The 16657-nt window shown below is 48.9% G+C and overlaps 3 protein-coding genes across 3 annotated transcripts; 1 reads left to right on the forward strand and 2 right to left on the reverse strand.

The window, feature by feature from the left end:
* Nucleotides 1-1672: 1672 nt before the first annotated feature.
* Nucleotides 1673-2931, reverse strand: LOC123186577 (DNA topoisomerase 2). Its single transcript, XM_044598316.1, has 2 exons — nt 2190-2931; nt 1673-2109 (listed from the first exon to the last, which is right to left on the reverse strand). Exons 1-2 carry the CDS (start codon nt 2899-2901, stop codon nt 1913-1915), a joined length of 909 nt encoding a protein of 302 aa, XP_044454251.1. The 5' UTR covers nt 2902-2931; the 3' UTR covers nt 1673-1912.
* A 4388-nt stretch (nt 2932-7319) lies between these two features.
* LOC123191048 (beta-glucosidase BoGH3B) lies at nt 7320-10161 on the reverse strand. The gene is made up of 5 exons (XM_044603805.1): nt 9882-10161; nt 9435-9730; nt 8940-9332; nt 8356-8857; nt 7320-7965 (listed from the first exon to the last, which is right to left on the reverse strand). Exons 1-5 carry the CDS (start codon nt 10117-10119, stop codon nt 7472-7474), a joined length of 1923 nt encoding a protein of 640 aa, XP_044459740.1. The 5' UTR covers nt 10120-10161; the 3' UTR covers nt 7320-7471.
* A 5172-nt stretch (nt 10162-15333) lies between these two features.
* Nucleotides 15334-15760, forward strand: LOC123038254 (uncharacterized). Its single transcript, XM_044462129.1, has 2 exons — nt 15334-15465; nt 15536-15760. Exons 1-2 carry the CDS (start codon nt 15376-15378, stop codon nt 15758-15760), a joined length of 315 nt encoding a protein of 104 aa, XP_044318064.1. The 5' UTR covers nt 15334-15375.
* The last annotated feature ends 897 nt before the right edge of the window (nt 15761-16657 follow it).

Genomic DNA, 16657 nt, shown 5'->3' on the forward strand with positions numbered 1-16657 from the left:
GAGTATGTACTTTCTAGCTATGTTGGTTGTATATTGCTCTAGTGGTTGTATATTTCGTAAAATGGACGTAATTTGGCTGCAGGACCCGGTGAGGAACTGGCGGAAGAGCTGGAGCTCTCCTGGTCAGCCTGATGGTTGGCGAGAATATGAGAAGAGATGGAGCTAGACCTAAGAAGAGGTTAGACGAGCTGTCGGCACTGCCGGCAAGACGGGGAGACAGGACGAGCTGCTGACAGCGGGAACTGCCGGCAATCTGTGTCTCCAGCGGTGGAGGCATGGTGCAGGCCTGGGGGCGTGATCTGCTCTCCGGCGATGGAGCAGCTAGCTCGACCTGGGGGAGACGCGGTGGAGCGATCTGCTTTCTAGCTCCTCCGCCGATCACTTCCCAACGTCTGCAGATGGGCCTAGGGCTGCTTTCCTAGAGCAGTTTCCCTGGCCCGAGGAAAGCTTCGAGAGCCGTGGATTGCGTGTTAGCACTAGCGTGGGAGCAGCTACCTCAGCCAGCGATATGATGTCTGGCTGCTCCGTCGCTCACGGCCAGGGCAGAGATTGTATGGAATAAGGTTCTTTCCTCTTAGTCCCGTTTTGGTGGTGCGTCTAGCATTATCAGAAGGTGTGTGAAGGTGTCTCTTCGGCGGATCTCGGGAGATTCGGTCGGTGTTTGCATCCGGTGTCGATCTGCTCAGATCCGATCTTTATTCGTCTTTGTTCACGTGTCTTCGGGTTGGATTCTCTCGTCTAATATTATCTTCATCGGCAGCGGTTGCTCTTCTGGTGCGTTGGTCCTATTGGGCCTTAGCACGATGACTTTCCGACTGTCTATCACAACAAGTTATGCTTGGCTCCAGCGAGGGAGGGACGATGATGGCAGCGTGCCTTCGGCTCGCTTTAGTGCTTGTAGTTGTCGTTAGGTGGTTTACGAATCTGGATTTAATTTTTTATTTCCGGTGTTCGATGTATTTCCATGATTGAAGATGAATAAACTAAAAGTTTCTCGAAAAAATAATCAATCACACAACAGAGTACACGTCCGAGCAATACAAAGTGATGGGTAACCCTCATACAGCACCGTTCCAAGAATAACCGTGTCACGCAAGATGCACGCTACTACGCTATTGAAATAGACTGCAGGAAGAACTGAGTACAACACCTACACCACCTACACTCCACACTAACACCTCCAAGACGCGATGTGTCACCTCTGCCGACAATGGCAGAGACAGGGGTGCCAGCCAAGGCCCTGGCCCCCCTTATGGAGTCCCGAACTAGGGGGTACCCACCACGTGATCTCCCGATCAGGTAGGTCGGGCCGAGGATCCTATGGCGGTTCATTAATGGCCTTCTTCAGGCAGCCCATGACGTATACAAGGGAGATTTCACCAGACTTGACACACAAGCCGAAGACTCCTTTCCACCGATGTATTCGACTAGGACTCTTTTATACTAAGCCTCTGGTGCATTATATAAGCCTACGCTAGGCTAGTCAGAGATAACTATCACAAGGGAGTTTTTATTTGATCTACATCCATTTTTACAATTTGCTCCTCTACATTTAAAATTCTACATATTTTGAACCCTCCATGTGATGCACACACGAGATCCAACATCAGGGAGCCGTGCTTATAGATAAAGCAGAGCGGCAGCTTGTTTCAAGTTGGTTAATAATTTAATGAAAGCTTCGATCACAATATCTATTGTATCATCCCATGACACTGAAATTTCTCATGCATGCTCACCTTTCAAACACTGAACTTAACTTACCTTTTAGCATGTGTGTCCATACAATCTAACACCGAACTCAACTTTCAAACACTCATATATGTCTGTGACGCACAACAAAAGAATGATTCAGCTTCTACATGAACATGAGTGATGTAAATGATCTTATATTAGTTTACATACAGAGGGAGTATCAAATACTCCTTGCGAAGCCGAGCGTCGACAGCGAATAAGGCACTGCAGGTCGGCTCGTCCAAGCATCATCGGTGCCGGTCGAAGCCGAAGCGGCTATGTTGATGTCCTCGAGAGGTAGTAGCGCGCCAACTACGCTTGATTTCATCCTCCGCTTCTTCTTCGTTGGTCGCCTCTGTATGCTCACAGTCCCGGGTTCTATGCATGCAAAAAGTATTTACTCCTACCACCAATCAGCTTAAACTTTTTTGCAAGAGACGAAGATGAGTAGGCGTTACCAGCACGTTGTTGGGGGCCAAGCCCGACAATTGCGGCCAGATAATCGTACAGTTGGGCGGCGGCTTCCTCATCGTTGGCATCGTCATCTATGGGCACCGATTCTGCTGCACTCCTCTTACACCGTCTCGTGGGCGTTGTTGCTGCTGCTTGAGGCACACAATCGTTTCCGGTAGCCTCTCGATCCGATTGAGCATCCATATGTTTAGTGTGAGACGAGCGCGTCATCGCCTCCTTGATCTCGGATATCCTCTTGAGAAGATGCTGCTGCAGGTACTCGTCATTGAAGAAACGCATTGGCATAGAGGTGAGGTACTCATAGTAGCAGCTGCTGGGGTCTTGTTCATCCGGGCTTTCTCCTGCTGCCGCAGCTTCACCTTCGTCATCGGGCACGGGCAGCGACCCCTCTCTGACTATGAGGATGGGATCGAACCCCTTGTCCATTATGTCCTGCAGCAGCTCCTTCATCTTCCTCTGGATGTACTTGATTTCGCCGCTGATGATGGCGGAGATGAACCTGGCCTGGTTGCTGAGTAGCTTTAGCTCCTTCTCCATCTGCATCCGCGTCGATCGGTTTGTACGGGTAAAAGATCGACCGGGTTCGCTCAGATCCATGGTCCCGATCGAGCGAGGTGATGGAAATTTGCGTTGGCCATCCACCGTCGTGCGTCTCGTCTCGTCGTGCTCAGATCTGGCCGCCGTCGCGCGTCTCATCGCTAGCCTTGCTGCAGTCGTGCAGGGCCGCCGTTGTGTTTTGGTGTGCTCTGCTCCGATCAGGCGGAGAGATATAACCAAGGTCAGGCCGGTTCCGAGTCGTAGCCGAGTTGGAGTCAAAAGATTGGCGAGTGTTGCCTTGCCATACATAGTACGTGAGTCCGAGTCCGACTAGCTAAAGTTTAGGCTGCTACGGGCCCCTTCATGTGATGATTTTGCAAAAAAAAGTATTTAGATCATTAAAATAGTGATATAAATGCTTTTATATTTTTTTTACGAAGGAAGTAATTGGTAATGCACAATGACAATCCCGGCCAAGCTTCTTCAAGAAGACAAATGGGCAACGCTACCCAGACGGCTGAAAACGTAAAAAGATCACCCGCCTCGCTGACAGTAGCCGACTCCACGTCAGATGATGGATCCACACGAATAGTCATTCGTTCTACTCCACGTGAGAAGCACCATCCTTTGCACCAAGGGTAGTATTGTAGATGGCCAACATAATGGAAAAAGCTTGGGAACAGCCGGCTGGTCTAGCACTTGCATCCACCACCTCCAGCGTGCAGTGGCGGAGCTAGACAAGATTGATTGAAAGGGCCAATGAGAAAATACAGTTTCTAACAAGGGCAAAAGCTCTATTTTTTCTAATATAAAATTCATTATATAATTTTCTTCACTAAAGTCGTCCAGGCTGGAGGGGCCACGGCCCCTGCAGCCATGCACGTAGCTCCGCCACTGCCAGCGTGTGACGCATGTCCCGTGTCTGGCCTGCGCTACACTATTCTTCCTTATCTTGATGGTCATCCATTTTCTACAACTACATTTTTGTTATACTTTTTTCTATAACATTTTTTTAAAAGTACATCTAGACGTATCATATTTTTATAAAAGGCAAAAATTAAATACAATAGGCTACAATTTGCTGCGGACAACAATTGTAGCAAGAACTCCACACCAAGCTAATCAAAAGATTAGCCACCACAACTAATACAGACACCGTACAAAGGGGCCTGCCCTAAACAGATCTACAAGCCGCGTCTCAACTACCACCAGTTTTCCAAAGAGCAACAGCTTCCATCGAACTAACCTCATCGACGCACCAACTATCCTTAAATGCCTAAGAAAAGACGGCGAGTGGGTAGCAGGATTTGGTTGGACCTGAGAAAACAATCATCTTGGGCTCACTGGCAGCCGTGTACATAGCGCCCGTGGAGATCCGCTCTGACCAGCAACAAGCATCGGAGAACCACATCACAAAACCTCAAACCATGAGTCCACCCATGATGTTCTCAACAGAGTAACGACGCCATGATACCGCCATCGTCGGTCCACCAATGGACCAAGGCTTTCGCCCGGAGACAACACACCAAACAAGAGGGGATAGATGCCGACACACCACCGCAGCGCCTCCAAGGAGGAAAACGATACCCACAGGCGGCGGTGCCGCCAGCCCGTCCAAAGAAAGGCAGGATTTTCATCCGCAATGTCGCACACCTCCCACCCATCCCGTCGGAGTACGGCCTTACTGTCCATGCATTACTAGGGAAAATCTTATACACAGAATCTTAGCAGCAGCGTGGTTTAAAAACAAACGCTACTGCTAATTAGCAGTAGCGAGCTCCAGGAAAACACGCTACTAACATCCCGATAGCAGTAGCGCTCTAGGTGAAACAAGCGCTACTACTATAATTGTCACGGCGTTGCCTCCGGGCTAGATATAGTAGTAGCGCCTTTCTACTGGACACGCTATTGCTAAAGTACTCAGTAGCAGCATTTTTCTTCAAAACTCGCTGCTACTAAGTATCACCGCAACTAATTAAGTTTAATCCCACACTGCTAAGCGAACAAGGTGTTTACCACCTTAAATATGTTACTTCTCAAACTATCTCGAGCACTTGGTCTTCATTGAACTATATGTGTATGATTTGTGGCTGCAATATGAATCTTCGCCTGTGCCTATACAGGTACGGTGAAGATTCATGTTGACTATTTAGATTCTACACAAAAAGATCAATGATGACCAATGTATATTTTTGATATTTTTACATGCTTAGACTTATAGTGTTTTTTCAGGACAAAGCGCTACTGATATTGGGATAAACAAAAGAAATAACTGCTTCATTTAGAAGTACGCCATGCCGCGCGCGGCGGCAACCACGACTGGCACCGTGGCCCAGCCGTAGCAGAGGAAGCCCAGGGCGCCGCCATCGAAACCACCGGGCATGTCGAGCACCGAGTTGAGGGTGGAAGTTTGGCGACGCGACGCAGTCACCACCGACCGGCGGAACAGGGCCATTGCCAAGAAGGCCCGCGACAACGCGGCGCGTGCGGCGGCGTCTTCCTCATCGGTCGACCACGCGGGGATGATGAATCCACCCGTCGTCAGCCACGCCCAGTACGCGCCCTGGGGACAGCAAGGCGTCGGATCTCCATGGGGATCGTCGTCCCCCGGCTACGCCGACGGCGACGCGCACGGGGGGTTCAACCCAAACGTGACCTTCCCCCATGGCCACCCCGTGACGCGCACACCTCGCCCGCCTTCATCGGCATGCAGTACCCTCCATACAACTACTCGCCGCCCGCGGCCTACGCGTCCACACCGACGCCCCATCTCCGCCGTGGACCGCTGCCCTTCTCGCACCTCGGCGACACCGACGACACAGGAGCCAACATGGACGACATCATCGCGACAGGATCGACCGCAGCCGCCGCGTCTCCCTGGTTCGCCACCCAGGACGAGGTAGTGGATCTCAGCGGCGACATGGAGGCCGAGCTCGGCTACGTCTATGGCGAGGATGCGCACGAAGCGCGGGAACCCGAGGAGGAGGAGGAGCCGGCTCCTGTTCCGACGAAGGGGCGCCAGAAGAAGAAGAAGAAGCGGGCGGCTAGGTCAAGCGAACCGCGCATCAAGTGGACGTCCAAGGAGGAGGAATGCCTCGCCGAAGCATGGAAAATCGTCTGCCTCGACCCGACCACCGGCGCGAACCAGAGCTTGGAGATGTACTGGGACCGCATCAAGGCCGAGTTCGACGAGCGGAAGCTCGTCGACCCGTACTTCAAAGGCGTCTACATGCAGCGCGGCTCCAAGGCGATGGCGAACCATTGGGGGCGTATCCAGTTGGCGTGCAACAAATGGCATGGAATCGTCGAGGAGGTCGCGGCTCGCCCGGAGAGCGGCGCCAGCGTTGAGGATCAGGTACGCACGCCGCTCGCCCGCATCTCTTCGTCGTCTACGCCCGCCGCCCGCCAACTGTTTGTTCCTCCGCGCAGCTGCTGCGTATGTTCACCATGTATCGGCGCGACAACCAAGATGCCGACTTCAAGCACCTCCACGTCTACAAGCGCATTGACAAGTGCGAGAAGTGGGCGAAAGTCCGACGTGCCCTCGACAAGGCCAAGGAGACATACAAGTCGGACGCGACGACTCCGGGCGCGTCAGAGGGGCGGCCGGACGGCCACAAATTGGCAAAGAAGGGGAAAAACGCCGACGCGGCAACCGCGCGAGTCCAGGAGTCCATCGAGCATTGCCTCGCCGACGCCCAGGCCCGGGCCGTCCTACATGAAGAGAAGACCGAGGCGCGGTGGTCGTCGCTGATGAAGAACAGTGCCATCAAGCTCGACCTGCTCCGGACGAACGTCGCCGCGAAGAAAAGGAACACCGACATGGTTTTTCTGATGAGCGGGGCGGACATGCTCCAGAGCAACGACGAGCAGCTCAGAGCGTGGTACATGGCAGAGCGCGGCCTCATCCTGAACCAGATGCAGACGGCAACGCCGACGACGCCGACGACGCAAGCTCCCGCACCCACGACCACACGGACGCCAAGCCCGAACGACGCCTCTACATCACCGCCTAGCAGTGCCGAAGCCGCGCCGACACAGGCCAGCACCGAAGCAGCTCCGACACCGCCGAGCCCGCGCACGCCGACTCCGCCAACGTCTGGAGCCGACCCCGCCGAGTGAATCATTGCGCACGTCCGATCGCCGGATTTGTGGCGTCTTTTGAAAGCGGACACGACCAAGTTTAAATTTCCCGCATTCTGGGGCCGGCGCTTGGGGGCGTGACTGGGAGCTAGGTCGCCCCCCGCCGGCACGCCCCCAGGCCGCTTTATTTAAGCGCCCTGGGGGCCGAACGGCTGGAGATGCCCTTATAAGTTGAAACTAAAAAAAGTCTTAGAACTTATGAGCCAAACAAGGCCTTAGTTTCTCGTGTACTCGGCAAAGGTTGCCCCACCATTACGGAGCCGTCACATGCTGACGAGAGGTAGTATAAAATTGTGTCATCTGTTTTAGAACGGAGGGAGTAATTGTGAAGAACCCGAGAAGTTGAGAATTCGGGATGGACAAAACTGTGGCGTCACTAGAGATTTAGAGTTCATGGGACGTTGACAACGAACTCACACACACGGCGACGTATATGCGATCAAAACCTTGTTCATTTATTTTCGATCGATCGATTTCTCACTCAGGGACATGCAGGGGCTAATTAACTAAGGGATTAATCTGAGGCTAATGCTATGGGAAAAGATGAAATCCAAACTCGATCTGATGAGGGGCGGGCTAAGCTAAGCTAGCTGCGATCCGCTGGCTTGGTGGTGAGTCCGAACCCGAAGGGGAAGAGCGGGTCGTAGAGCTTGTCGCCGTAGTTCATGGGCAGCTGGTCGACGGACCTGACCCACGTCCGGGGCAGCTTGCCAGAGAATCCGTGGTCTCCGAAGAGCACGTCGGCGACGCCGTGGCCCTCGGTGCCCGGCAGCCAGGCGGCGACGAGCGCGTCCATGGTGTCCAGGTACGGCTCGACGACGAGCGGACGGCCCGAGACGAGGACGACGACGCACTTGACGAGCTCGCACACCTTCCTGATGACCTCCGGCCCGGGTCCCGGGATGGTGAGGTTCAGGTTGTCGCCGGCCGTGGCGGCGTACGGGTTCTCGCCCACCACCACCACAGCGTAGTCGTACTCGTCCTCGTTCTTGGAGACGGAGCCCTTGTCCGGGTGCTCCGTGTAGTCGATGACCGTCTTCTTGTCCACGGCCGACTTGATGGCCTCAAGGATGGTGGTGCCTGCATCGTAACGTACGTAGTCAACAGCTGACATACTTCCTCCGTTCTTCAAAAAATGTACTTCCAACTTTTTTAGAAAGTCAAATTTTTTTATGTTTGACTATATTTATATAATAATACATCAATATTTATGCCATCAAATTAGTAGCATTCAATACATGATATAATATATTTTTATCATATATCTATTTGGTTTCATAAATATTGATATATTTTTGCACAAACTCGGTAGCTTTTAAATAGTTTAACTCTTCAACAAAGTTAAAAATACACTCTTTCAAGGATGGAGGAAGTATAATATAAACATCAACAGGTACAAGAGGAGCGGTCTCGATTGATGAGAGAGAGAGATGTGTGAAAGAAAGATGGCAAGGCGAGGTAGGTACGTACCTTGGCCGGTGATGCCGTTGCCGGACTGACCCTGCCACGACTTGGTCCAGCCGCCGCACTGGAGGCCGAGGTCGTGGGCGTGGGTGCCGACCACGAGGATCTTCTTGGCCTTCTTGGAGAGCGGGAGGACGGGCTTGCCGTCTTTCCTGCCTTTGCCGTTCTTGAGCAGCACGAGGGACTTCCTGACGGCCTCCCTGGCGAGCTCCCGGTGCTCCTTGGTGCCGAGCTGGGCGGTGAGGCTGTGTTCGGGGAAGGGGTTCTCGAAGAGGCCCATGGTGAACTTGACCCTGAGGATGCGGGAGACGGCGTCGTTGATGCGGTCCATCTTGATAGCGCCGCGCATGACCTGGGCCTGGACGTCGGCGACGAACTCGGGGTAGTCGAATGGGATCATGACCATGTCGATGCCGGCGTGGATGGTCTCCTGGATGGAGTGGTAGTAGTGCTTGTGCGGCGGGGTGGTGATCTTGTCCACCGCCTGCCAGTCCGTGATCACAAAACCCTGCGCCACCGTACGTGTCAAGCGATGGACGTACGAAATGACAATGACAATGACAATGTATGCAAATTGACGCCGTACGTACCCTGAAGTGCATCTTCTCCTTGAGGATTTGGGTGATGAGGTACTTGTTCTCGTGCATCTTGACGCCGTTCCAGCTTGAGTAGGAGATCATGACGGAGGCGACGCCCTTGATGACGGCGTCGTAGTAGGGCGGCATGTGGATCCGCATCAGGTCGTGGAAGCTGAGCACCGTGTTGTTGCCGCTGATCCCGTGGTGCGTCCCGCCGTCGCCGACGAAGTGCTTGGCGCAGGCGGCCACGTGCTTGGGCCCGCCCACGAAGGGGACGCCCCTGGGGTGCTTGGTGGAGACGTCGCCCTGCAGGCCGGGGATGATGGCCGACGTCATCAGCTGCACCAGCTTCGTGTCCTCGCTGAAGCTCTCGTAGCACCCGCCCCACCTCGGATCACGGCAAACCTGCATGCCCCGTCCCAGCCGGATGCATGTGTTAACGATGGCCGACGACGTTGACACATATGTATATGCAGCCATTGATTGATATTATAAGAGGTTATGCACCGCGACGCATGGCGCGAAGGTGTAGGGGATGCCGGTGGCCCTGGCCTCGAGCGCCGTGGCGCGGCCGATGCGCTTGACAAGGTCGGGGTCCCTGGTGGCGCCAAGGCCGACGTTGTGGGGGAAGATGGTGGCATTGTAGGCGTTGTTGTTGCCATGCACGGCGTCGATGCCGTAGATGATGGGGATGCCGAGGCGGGTGCTGAGCGCCGCCTTCTGCATCTTGGTGATCATCTCCTGCCACGTCGCCGCCGACGCCTTCTCCGACGGCACGCTGCCGCCACCGCTCAGCACGCTCCCTGCATGCACATCCATCGATCGATCAATTGAACCCACATGCAATACAGAGATGACACGCACACGTACGCTGGCTTCGAGAATCGATCGACCGATTCGGCTCGCCGGTGAAGGAGGGAAGGAAGAGAGCAAATTAAGGGAGGGAGTACGTACCGACGAAGTACTTCTCGATGACGGCGGAGGAGGCGTTGTGGCGCTCGATCTGCGTCATCTGCCCGATCTTCTCCTCGATCCTCATCCGGCTGAGGAGATCCTCCACGCGCGCCTGGATCGGCTGCTTGGGGTCTTTGTACCTGACATACGTCGCCCCCGCGACCGACGCACCGGCCGCGGCAACCACCAGGAAGAGGAGGACCGCCGCCGCCGAGCAGCAGCCCGTCTGCATTGCCATTTCTGATCTAAGTCGAGCAAAGTAGTGGGTGTGATGAGAGTGTAGATATATTCGGTTGACATCATGCGGTTTAAATAGAGAGGAGAGGAGAGGAGAGGCAGCCCCAGTACTCAACTGAACTCCTACAGTCTAGCTAAGGCACTACCGAAAGGATGAACGAGCCGGTACAGATCCTGGAGAACCGGTCATAAAACATAACGTGTGCAACGGTGAACACTTCAACAGAGAGGAGTGATCAATTTACAGCAGTGGAGGTCGATGGACTGATTCCAGTGTCAACCTCTCGCTCGGTCTTGCGGTTGCAACTATAATCGAGCGAGAAAGGGCCGGGTGGCAAAGACATTTTTAGCGGCAACGTTACCCACCGGCAACACACGAGCCAAGGCTCAGTGCTGCCACATGGTGAAGTATATCAAGATATTTATTCCTTTCCGGAAACGGCATTTCGGCTCTCGGGTGCAACTGCACACACGAACGTTGGATTTTAAATATGTCACCATTTTTTTTCATGGCAACTTTAGTTGTTAAAACATGACAACTTTGTCCCGGTTCCTTTTTTGTTAGAAAACTGCCATGTTTGCCAACCTTGCATGAAGTAAAGTTGTCATGAAAAACGTTCTGATTACCATGTTTAAAATCCGTGCCAAATTCTGTACAGGTTGGACATTTCAGTAGCTCTCGGCAAAAATAATAATTTTTGAACATGTGAGAAGCTTTTGAAAACAACACTATTTGGAGTTCATTTTGTCTTTTTTTGTTGCGAGCTCCTCAAATGTCCTTTAGCCACGAAATTTTGCGCGCGCCTCGCGCACTGAATCATCTTTCCTCCAAAAAAAATTCCAGATTTTTGGAAATTTTCTGCTATTTTTTGTTTTACTGTTCATCGAATGTAGATGAGCCCGAGCACTGAATTAAATATTGGTTCCGTTCCTGGCTTTTACTGTTGATATTTCTTTCTTTTGGGTCCCACCATAGATAGATATGAGCATCTATAACCAGACTCCTCAAACCCCCCCCCCCCTCCGCCGCCTCCCTACTATGTTGTGCTAGAAAACATGACCCAGCTAGGCGCCTTAAACCGGGCCTATATGTATGGGCTGACCGGAACCCCTCATATCCAGACCAAACCTGAGGGGCAATATGGGGAGGTCCAGGCGCGCCTGGGCATGTCTGTCACGCCGAATCCGGCCCACGCCGACCCATCTCGTCGTGCTAGACGCATGGCGTGAGAGTCGGTTGCAGCCCTCGCGGCCAAGGCCATGTAGGCGGAGTCGCACGCCGCTATGGCCTACGGGTGACCGGCACCCCTTGGTGCCTCAACGACCAAGTCATTGGAGCTATCTAGGTCAGATCACAAGTGGTTTATCATGGACCTCACCTCAACCGGCGACGTCGAGGCCATAAGCTCTGACGAAAAGACTAGGACATGGGAGATGGCAGAGCCTTGTATCCATCTGAGCTAGTCCATTTCCCATGTCATACTTTACCTCGCCGACGATTGGACATGGACATGGACGGGAACAAGGACTTGAAGGCGGACGAGCGTGGGCGAAGATTTAGACTAGGTTTACGCTTGCATGTAATTATATGGATTTGGTGTTTTGCTAATGAGATATCCCGTTATGGACAAGGAAATTTAAAGGTCGACCGGTCACTATCCGCAGACGCGTCCGTGAATGTTTAGAGTGCCAGATTTGCTGAGTCCAGCTTTAGATTCTCTAAAGGTAGCATTCATGGTCCCATCATTTTATCCCTAAAAAACCCACCATTTTATTCCACCTTTGTAATTTTAAATCACTCATATATTTTAAACCATATATTAGTATATGTTTTCTACATATTTAAACTCTTGATGCCAAGACCTTTAGAATAAGAACAATCTTGGACCCAATTTTAAAAAGTTTAATTTTCAACGTTTTGATTCACCTATTCACTAAATCTATTTAAGTGCGTGAAATAGATTATTTCTGTAGTTAGTTACATAAGTGAAATAATCAGTTTCATTCTTTTGAATTAAATTTCCAAAACTTTAAAATCAACTCTTTGAAAATAATTGAATTTCGCGTATTTCACTCCCACTACTGTAAACTTAAAAAATACTTCAAAAGAATAAAAAAAATAATGACTGAAATCTTAAAATGAGTGAAAGCAGGTTTTGTAAATGAGTGAAATTATTTATATAAATTCCATGAAATCAATGTGTTTGCTACCAGTGAGTTTTTTTGTTTGAATTTACTTCAATATGTTTTTTAAATGACTGAAAATAAATAGTGAAACCTCATATTTGAAATAAGTGATATAAATGACTAATGCGAGTTCTTTAAAATGAATGAAACTAATTCTTTGATATATGTGTAATGAATAAATGAAAACTATTTTCCAGGACGAGTGAAATCAGTTTCAAGTAAAGAGTGAAATTAGTTTTTGAATTGAGTGAAACCATTTTTGAAAATAATAAAAATCAGTTTTATGGAATGAGTCAAATTAGTTTACTCAAATGTGTAAAATCAATTTTCTGAATTGACAGAAAACTGTTTTGAAAAGGAGTGAAACCTCTTATTTTAAATATAATTGAAACTGAAACATGATTGAAAAATCAAACTGGTGAAAATATATCCTAGTTAGTCTTGTTTTAAAGTTCATGTCGACCTGAACTGAAATATTTAAACAAGTTCAAAATAAGAAAATCTGACGTTATGAGCAATTCAAAATGTCATAATGAATATTAAAGGTAAGTCTTTAGTTTAGAGAGGGTGTATTTGTTGGTAATAGTATCTTTCTTGTATAGTGTACTAATAATTACTTATTATACTCTGAGCATGGCACACATCTTATAACTTGATGGTTGTTTCTTTGCCGGTAGGTACTGCAATTGTTAAAAACTTCACTTTGGGCCGGTCGCCTACGGATCTCAATTCATTCCACTAGACCTTGAGTGCTATATCTCGCTTATCGAGACGGTAGCATCCGTCTCGTCTAAAAGGTTCGCGCATATGGACCAGCCCATTAGCTTGATCGCTTCCTCGCTAGTTTGCTGAGTCCTTCGCTCGCTAAATATATGTGTTAGTTTCGTCTATTTTTTCTTTTGGTTTCCTTTCATTTCTTCACTGGTTTTCAATTTTCTCATCGTTTTTCCTCGTTTCTTTCACACTTTTTATCTGCTTGTTCTTTTTATTTTTCCTTTTTGTTTCTTTTATTATTTTACTTTGTTTTTTTCTTTTCTTTCTTTCTTTTTTCTTTGTCTTCTGTTTATTTTTAAGTTTTTTTTTCTTTACTTTGTTTTCTTTATACATTTTTCATATACCTCAGGAACATTTTTATATACATGATTAACAGTTTTGACAACACCTATTTTTTGGTGCCTCTATTTTCCATACAAATTTTACATTTTTTGTATACACCAGGAATATTTTCTATAGACACATTTGAACATTTTAAAAATACAGTATTAATACTTTTTTAAACATATATGTTTTATGTTTTTTTCATTAACATTGTATCTTTTTTGTGTACAGCAGAAACATTTTATATGTACATGTTTACATTTTACAAAAACAAGATTAACATTTTTGAAAACATATAGTTTTTTATGTCTACTTTTTCCATGTCAATTAATTTTTTTTGTATACATCAGGAAAAATTTTATGTACATGTTTAATAGTGTTCAAATACATGATTAACATTTGTAAAACAAATATTTTTTTCATGTTTTTTTTTTCATACGCATTGTACATTTTTTGCATGGATTTTGTATACACTGAAAATATTTTTTCTATACATGATTAACATTTTTAAAATGCATTATTAACATTTTCCAAACATTATGAAAATTATTTTATTCCAACTCCGGGCCTCTTTGATTCATAGGATTTTGAAAACGTAGGAATAGGAAAAGTATAGCATTGGAGTGGCATGCCCACTTGAATCCTATAGGATTAGCAATGAGTGTTTGATGGCACAGGAAAAACTAAGGAATTGTAAAAGAAGGTTGGAGTGGATGTTAGATTTCCTATGAAATGTAGTACAAAAGATTCCATAGAAAAATTCCTATGGGATTCAATCGTATGAATCAAACGACCAACATAGGAAAAAATCCTAAGGATTTCAATCCTCCAGAAATCCTATAAAATTCCTTTGAATCAAATGAGCCCTCATATGGACCCCTCTAGTGATTTGACAATATTAACAGATCAACTATTGTCTTAATTCTTCCGTATGTGGGCCCTGACATAGTACAGATTGAACCCCACATGGGTCCCAAGGTGCCTCGGGCCTGCACGAAAAATTTGACAGTGGTGAATGTTCGATTTCCCATGAAAACGCAGGGAGGAGAACCTATCCAGAGGATTGGAAAGTGTAGATTCCTTCATACCGAACAGCCTAACATGCAACGATTCCTTAGGAACAAGTTTCCTTTGATTTTCCTTCGTTTTTCCTCCATCCCGAATAGGGCCTCACTATTCATATTGATTGTTTTCAGTGCTTCAAACTATGGATGGGGGTTTCTCTACTACTTCAGCGGCAGCTGTGTATGCTGATTGCAATATCCTTATTTTTGGATTTGACCATGTGCTTGTTGATTATTGTAATAGGAAGAGTGACTATATACTTATATAGTGACTCATGAGCTTGCTAGGAATGCTTCGATTTCGACTAATATCTGTATGTGGACGATGACCCCTCTAGTTTTATTCCAGACTCTCTAGAATGATGTAACCATTCTATCCTGATTCTACACCCAAAAAAAGCCCCCCATCATGATGACTTTCCCTAAAAACACACACACACAGTGCATCCATATGCCTGACCTATCAATTTATGGATTTGTTTCTAGCATGTAGCCTCTAGGCTGAACGTGCCTTGATGCCCACAAGGCATACGCCCCCTTGATGGCCACACTAGCCTATGAGGGATTTAATGTCACCCCGCAAAAAAAGGCCACTTCTGAACTGGGCACGAGACAGTTTCTGGCTTCGCTGCAGGAATTTCTTGAGCCCCTGATTATCGGCGTCATTTTGAACCGCGCACCTGCAAGTTTTAGGAGCTAACCGCTGCTAACAAAAAAGCAAACTGTGCATCAGGGTACGTACGCACAAGTAGCTCCGCCCCCGGCGCATCGGTTCGTCGTTTTGCTAGAGAAGAAAACGGCAAAGGCCGTCCATCCCTGGCTCGAACCATTCGCCCACGAGCAAATGGAAGTTGTTTAATCCAGCCACTACGGGCGCGTCTCCATCGGCCGGCTGTGCGAGCGGAGCCATGGCGCCCTTCATCGTGATCGGCCTGGTGCTCGGCCTGGACCTGCTCGCCTTCGTCCTCGCCATCGGCGGAGAGCTGCCCCGGAGAGCGGTAAGCAAGCAGTAGTAGATATGCACATATGCTCACAGGCGTCAGGATTTTCTGATCGGGGAAAGTGCAGGATTACGTGAACGTGTTGGTGTTCGACGACGACCCCGAGAGGCCCTTCTGCCTGTACGGGCTCGGCACGGAGGCGTCGACGTGGTATGGCCCCGGCGCGATCGTCCTGCTGATGGCGGGGCAGGCCGTGGCCATGGCGGCCACCCGGTGCTTCTGCTGCGGCCGCCCGCTCTCGCCCGGCCGCTGGCGCTCCTTCTCCGGTCTCTTCTTCATCCTCTCCTGGTAATTAACCAACCAGTTTTTTTCATTCACCGCTTCGTTGTTCTTCTATTTTCTTTTTACTGGCTTCTATCTATTATTCACTTGCATTCGCTACAATCGAAGTTTGACGGCCTCATCACGGCCCGATACTAGCCACACCGCCGCACACTGGTAGAAAAAAGGCCTTTAGTCCCGGTTCGCAACAGCCTTTAGTCCCGGCTGTGCAACCGGGACTAAATAAGCGCGACTAAAGACCCCCCTTTAGCCGCGGCTCTTACGGACCGCGACAAAAGCCTTTAGTCCCGGTTCTTGTGGCTGACCGGGCCAAAGGCCCGCCACGTGGGCGCCCGTGGTCCATCGGGGCCGAGGACCTTTAGTCCCGGCTCTCGTGGCCAACCGGGACTAAAGGCCTCCTCCGCAGGTTTAGGGTTTTAGCCCCCCTAAACCTGGTTTCTTTTTAATTTGTAGTGTTTTATTTGTTTTATATTTTATTTTGTGTTTTATTTTATTTTGGATGAAGTTTCAGTACACATATTCTACGCTTCTATATACATGCATATGAAATTTCAAACAAGAAGAATTCAAGAGGAATATATAATATATATTCAATCTCGGGTGACCATATACAACTTCGAACAAGTTTTCATACACAATTAGGATGGATGACCATATACAACTTCGAACAAGTTTCAACCTCGGGTATGCATATAAATTTCTTCGTCCTCGGTATAGTGTTGTCCTTTAGGATTGATGACTTCCCTCATGAAAAATCCTGCTAATTCTTCTTGAATTGGTCGGAAGCGAGCTTCTGGACTAAGCCTCCTCCGCAAGTTATCCGTCGCGTTCCGCACGCTAGCTGATGCCTTCCGCTCAGTGGTTTGTCTCCGGATGTTCTCACAAACATAGTATCCACATAGATCGG

The sequence above is a fragment of the Triticum aestivum genome, chromosome 2A, assembly GCF_018294505.1.
Source record: "Triticum aestivum cultivar Chinese Spring chromosome 2A, IWGSC CS RefSeq v2.1, whole genome shotgun sequence".
NCBI classification, from domain to species: domain Eukaryota; kingdom Viridiplantae; phylum Streptophyta; class Magnoliopsida; order Poales; family Poaceae; genus Triticum; species Triticum aestivum.